The sequence below is a fragment of the Patagioenas fasciata genome, chromosome 3 (genome assembly GCF_037038585.1).
Source record: "Patagioenas fasciata isolate bPatFas1 chromosome 3, bPatFas1.hap1, whole genome shotgun sequence".
NCBI lineage: Eukaryota > Metazoa > Chordata > Aves > Columbiformes > Columbidae > Patagioenas > Patagioenas fasciata.
Window position 1 is genome coordinate 51,606,789 of NC_092522.1, and position 6,000 is coordinate 51,612,788.

General features: G+C 50.2%; 1 protein-coding gene across 24 annotated transcripts in view; it reads right to left on the reverse strand.

Moving 5' to 3' along the window:
• Positions 1-3,509, reverse strand: part of AFDN (afadin, adherens junction formation factor) — a 133,263-nt gene extending 129,754 nt beyond the window's left edge. For 16 of the 24 annotated variants that reach the window (XR_011738332.1, XM_065834870.2, XM_065834868.2 and 13 more), the window contains exon 1: positions 3,011-3,508. Coding sequence is in view for 23 of the 24 variants with exons in the window: in XM_065834870.2 (XP_065690942.2) it covers positions 3,011-3,121 (111 nt within the window). In the remaining variant the exon portion in view is untranslated. Of the gene's footprint in view, positions 1-3,010 lie in introns of all 24 variants that reach the window. The other 8 variants (XM_071806348.1, XM_065834858.2, XM_071806345.1 and 5 more) reach the window with 2 other exon arrangements.
• Positions 3,510-6,000: the final 2,491 nt, after the last annotated feature.

Here is a 6,000-nt window from a genome sequence, read left to right on the forward strand (position 1 = left end):
AGGAAATATACTTCAAGAAATAATTTGTGCCTAACTCTCAAAAGAGGCAAGTAGACAAGTGGATCTTTAATCCCTTAGGACTAGTCTACATCATGTAATATTCACAGGAATTCAAACTGATTTGTTTCATGAAGCACTTATCTGAAAAAAAAAAAAAAAAAACCAACACACACCTTTAAACCACTTCCAAAATCCTACCCTATAAGTTCCAAAACAAGTCACATTTTATGCTCTCTGTTAAGGTGATGAGTACTCAATGGACTTAAACAATTTTGTCTCACCAAAGAATTACAAGTTTCAAAGTAACATCAAGGTACATCAGTAGGTCACACACAAATAGCTTTCACTGTCACTGCCTAAGCTATACTGTTAGAATTCTGGTCAATTTATGCTAGATTTCACTCTTCCTTTTCTCTTTTGAACATACAAACCTTCCTGAGACCCTACTACTAGGGAAGTGATCAGCTCCTCTGGAAAATCCTATTCTCTCTCTATAGGAAACTTAAAAGATAAGTCACTTAAATCAGATTGTTTACACTGAAGAAATGCCTGGAGAATCACTATAAGGCATCAATTCTTGATATTCTGAACATGATGTATACAACCAGAAGCTCCTGGGTGACAGTTTGCAGCACAGGCACATGCCAGCTGCAAAGTTAACGCAGACTGTCAACTGCCATGTCTGAACAGTTTAATCTGATCCAGTCTGACCCAGCTCAGGCACACCCAACCGAAAGTCATATTCAGGTTACTGCATCTTCACTGGTGCCACTCTCAGTGTGGCCCCTATAAAAGCAAGACATGCCCAATGGACAAGCTGAGCCAGGAAAAGCACAGAAAACAGACAATTCTCAGCTTTCAAGCAGTCTAGTAAAAGGGTTTTCATTTAAGCTGATAAATAGTACACGTGTGAATCACATAATCATCTGGGTTGAAAATACTGCCAAATTTGGGTCAGCTCAGGATAACAGTGAGAAAAATGTGAACATTTGTAATTATCTGTAAGGAAAATATACCTTAGCTATAAAACTGTTACCTACTGTCAGTTTGTTGCAGATACATCTGCAACCTTATCAAACATTTTTAGAAGTAGTAGTCTAAAAAGCTCAAGCATTCAGAGAGATATGAATACACTTAATTTTTACTATCAGTAGTTCAGCTGAAATAAGTGTCATTGTTGACAGTTAGAAGCATGCTCCTATACAGGTTCAGAGGTTTAAACTGCAGAGCTAATGCAAGTAGAATTTCTATTTCTTTCCATAATAACTATAATGAAGGTGATAGCTTCTGTGTAACATCTAGTTAATGATGACAAACATGTAAGCCTGACCTAAAAAAATTGTAAAATTTGTTAAGCTACTAACAAAACTACAGAAGTACAATCTGCCATAAACAAGAAGAAAATAGGTTGGAGTTAGAATATGTTAGGAATTGATAAATCCATTAATCGGGCATGAAATGAGCCACAGACAGTCAGCAGTCAACCTACAATTCCAGAAAGACTGTGCTATGTTCTCAAAACAATCATGAAGGCTCCTTCTCACTAGCATCAGCCCACTTCTTTGAACAAGCAACCGTCAGCCAACAATGATATTGTTAAAACCCAAACAATAGGGACGAATTATTATGAATTAGTGCAGGATGCGGGAAATAATCACAGAAACTTCTCATCTTAGCATTCAGGAAACAGTTTGCAACAAGCAGAACTGAAAATACCCAAAGCAATTCTTTCAAGCTATCACAGACTGAATAATCTTAGAATTGCTGTCAAGACTTTCTCATGGCTATGCCAGCAGCCAGCACCTGTGTGCAGAAACAAGAGTAAGCTCCAAGACCAAGCCAACGTGATTTCTTAGAGGCTTCTGTTAATAACCAAGCAGGACCTGGGCCAGGCCAAGAGCAAGTGTGAATTTCCTCCTTTTCCCCGGGAACACGCACACGATCAGCCTCCACCCTCCGAGCGGGGAGCGCGCTGTCACACACAAACAGGACTGTAACCTGCCTCCCCGGCTCTCCCCCCTCCCCCCGCCGCACAGCACCAACCAGCCAAAGAGAACATGACAAGGGGCAGTGGAAGGGTGTGGTTTGACTAATACTTTTTTTAAAAAAAAAAAAAAGTAAAACCCAGCCTCTCTCAGCCATCAAAAACACCCATTTCGTTAGGAAGAAATTACCCGCTGTGTTTTTCCGGTACAACATGTGAACTCAGGACTACGAACCTGCTCCTGATATTTACTTTGCACGGAGGGCTGGCAGGCTTCGGACACAGCGAGCCAAGGCGTTCCGTCCGTCACGCCCTGGGGAAGCTCCCCCGGAGATTGCACCAGCGGCCCCGAGAGCCGCTCAAGTAGAAGCAGGTTGCTTTGTAAGAGGCGCCTTCTGCACAAAGCTCAGTATTTAAAGAAACAAACAAGCAGCCAACAACAAAAAGCGCCAGGCTTTTTAGTCCTTCTACTAGCTGCCTCTAGGCTCTGATTAACTCAGAGACAAAAAAAAAAAAAAAAAAAAGAAAAAACAAAAACACAAAAAAAACCCAGAGAGGTAACCCGCTTCGGAGTCGAGCGGGGAGCAGCTTCCGTATTACCGCCCTTGCCCACCCCTTCTCACCACCTCCAGTTCCCAGAGGGTTTCCTGCCTAGGAGCCGCCTGTCCCGCAGGGTCGGGCCGGCATTGCCTGCGGGAGACGAGGGCTCCTGCCTTGCGTTCCCTTTCTCTCCCTGGCCAATATAACCTGCCTCCGCCCGAGCGGCTCCGGGCACAGTAAGGGGCTCCCCCCGGCTCTCCCCGCCGAGAGTCGGAGCCTCCTTCCCGGCCACAGGGGGCCGCGCGTTACCGGAGAGGGGGGAGAGGCCTGTGCCCGAGCCCCCGGCCGGGGGGGCAGGCTGACCGCGGACCGGAGGCGGGTGCGGCCTGGCCTGGCCGCGGTGTCTCACCTTCCGGGCGGCCCTGGGAGGGGGGGTCGGCGGAGCGAGCCGGCCCGGGCGGGGGGGGTCGCGGTGGGGTCGCTTACCTCGGTAGGGTCGCTGATTTCGAACAGGTCCAGCCGGTTCGCGTTCCAGTGGTTGATGATGTCGGCGAGTTTGCGCCGCTCCTCCTCCCGGCTGCCACCGCCGCCCGACATCCTCGCCGAGCCCGCCGCCGGGGAGCCGAGCCGGGGCCGGGCCCTCTCCGCCGAGCACCGGCGAGGGTTGGAGGCGGGGACGGAGCACGGGGTCCCTCAGTCCCGGTTGGAGAGGGGAGGGGCAGGTTCTCCTCTCGGCCGCCGCCGGCACGGGCGCCGCGAAAACGCCCTGGGATCGCTCCGGCGATAGCGGTCGGCCCCGGAGGAAGGCGAGGAAGAAGAGAAAGGGGGAAGGGCGGCGAGGAGAAAGGATGCCCCGCGTCGGCGGTGGCGGCCGCCGTGTCTCCCGGCTCGGCAGTGTCTGTTCCCGGTCGCCTGTCCTCAGCCCTGCGAAGCCGCCGCCGCCGCCTTTCTCCGCCCCAGTATCGCCCTCCCCTCGCTCGCTCCCTCACACACCGTCTCGTGCGCGCCCCCGCCCGGCCGCCCGCCCTCCCTCTCCTGGGGCGCGTGCGCGCGCTCTCGCCGGCCGTCACCTCCCGGCGGCGGCCGCGCGCCTCAGGAGGGCGCCCCCACCTCTCCTCTCTGCTGCTTCGCTCCACTCCCTTCCCTTCCTCTCTCTTCCCCTCCCTCTCCCAGCGGCGCGGGGAGGGGGCCGGGGGCGGCGGGGCCGGGCCGGGGCGCGGCCAGGTGCGGCGGGTCCCTTCGCGCCGTGAACGAGCCTGGGGGGAGGAGCGGCGGCCGCCGGGGACACGCGGCGGCCGTTGGCGCGGCGGGGGGCGGGTTGCCGGCAGGAGGCTGCTCGCCGGCAGCGGGAGCGGCGGCGGGAGCCCTGGCTGCTGCGCGGGGGCCGCGGTCGGGCGCTCGCAGCAACAAAGGGCCTGGGCCGCCGCGGCCGCCGGAACAAAGACCCTGCGGGCGGAGGCTGGCGCGGCCCCGCTCCGCGCTCGGGCGGGCGGACGGGAGCGTCCCCGCTACCTTGCCCTGCCTGCCGAAACCCGCCCTGCCCATGGGCAGGGGTCAGGGCGCAGGGCCGCTCCCCCTGCGGCCTCCAGCCCGCTCCTCGCCTTTGTGCCTCAGCTGTACCCGGCAGAGCGAGGAGAATAACGCCCGGGTGCTACTGTGTTTAATAATGTTTATGGAGTCTTTTCGGAGCACTGCATGAAAGGAATTGTATAAAAAGACTGTATTGACAGAAATTCCCACAGCTTGAGATGCACCTGAGATGAAGTTAAAGCATCAGATGTGTTCTAATGTTTTTTAGGCATATAATTTATGTGTGGTTTCTCACGAATGTGTCAACTGGCTCCTAGGAGGCATCACCCATTGTATAGACTGTAATCCAGTACAGCTCTGGGGGTTTGGCTTTGTTTTTTAACCCACTAAAGTAAGTAATGGATCCTGATACTTTGATGGTTGATTTGTTTTGCATTGGGCATGCTCTGGAACTTAGTACCTTGAACAATCGTATTTGAACTCGGTTGTCTGTGTATCTTTTTGGTTTCTTCAGGTGATTAAAATGGGGGAAATGCTGTTTCTTTTTAGTGTACCTGGCAAAGTATTTCAAGTTCCTCTTTGCTGAGGGAGTTCAGATGTGTGGGTTTTGCTGATGAAGTTTTGATTGGCTGGGTTATATGAAGAAGGAGATTCCTCAGAGGCCTTGTCTACATTAAGCAATTAAATTATTGTTTTTATCCAGCATTGTAACTCCTGTATAAGTACGAGCAGTTCTGGTTTTACAGGTGAAGGTCAGTTATACTTTTGCCCTACATCTGTAACTGTGCTATGTTAGAGCTTTAGAGTCCCAAGGATGGAACAGATCCTATTTCTTGGGTCCCAAACTCTGGAAGGTGCTGAAAGCCCTTCTGAGAGCCGTTAGAGACCTTGAAGAAGGGGACAAACCTCAAGTTCTTGTAATATCGTATTAAAACTATACTGTATTCCTTTTAGAAGTGTAGAGAGAAGAAGGAAAAAGCACAAATATAACACTTCTTACATAAAAGGGAAAAAAAAGGGGACTGTATTTTTTTCCATATCCAGAGACTGTGCTACCAGACGACTTTGGATGTTCTGGGAGTGCTTGCAAAGATCAAGACACTATGTAAAATGTGTGGTGCAGTAGCCCACCACCCAGGCACATAGCTGTGTGCTCTGTCATAGATGACATTTGTGCAGTGGTGTTGTGACTTAGATGCTTGACTCTGTCTGCATATTGGTGAAATGGGATTGTACAAGATACAGGATGAGAACCGGTGGTTGTATTACTTCAGGGTTAGGAAGGAGACTTTTAGGTACAGGGTGTGCATAGATCATGATTTTGCTGTTACAAGCTACATTGATAAAATTGTTTTTCCTGGGAAAGAGAGTTGGTTGCTCTGGTAAAACTGGCTACTAAAAGTAATTGATTTAGCGTTGCTGGCATGCCTGGGTTTTCAAATGCCAAGGAGCACCAGGAATGAAATTATCACTGTGCTGGACCCACGTGGTATATATAATCAGCTGTGAATTTATTTATTTCTATTGTAACTGCAGCTAGTCAGCATTTCTAAACTGTAGCTGGACTCCAGTCTGGATACAAACAAATCTCTAAAACTGAGCAGGCTAATAATGTTTGGATGTCATTTCTCAGAAATCCCAAGTCACTGCAGTGTATTTCTGTAGTGGCAGGAAAACTGGAAATGTTGCTGATGGTCGGATACCAGCAGTGACCACGCAGCTGATTAGCTCTGCACTGAGCTGAACAGTGCTGAAGCAATATTAAAAGAAACCAGGCACTGCAGAACAAGTTGTTGCAATCAACAGACAAATGTCATCATCATAGACAAGATGGGTGATCCATCAGGACAGAATAAGTATGGAAATTGAACTGTGGGAGGTAAAGCATGAGTCCTGATCTCCTTGGAAAAGCTAGTGTGCAGAGAGCTAAAGCATGAAATTATAGT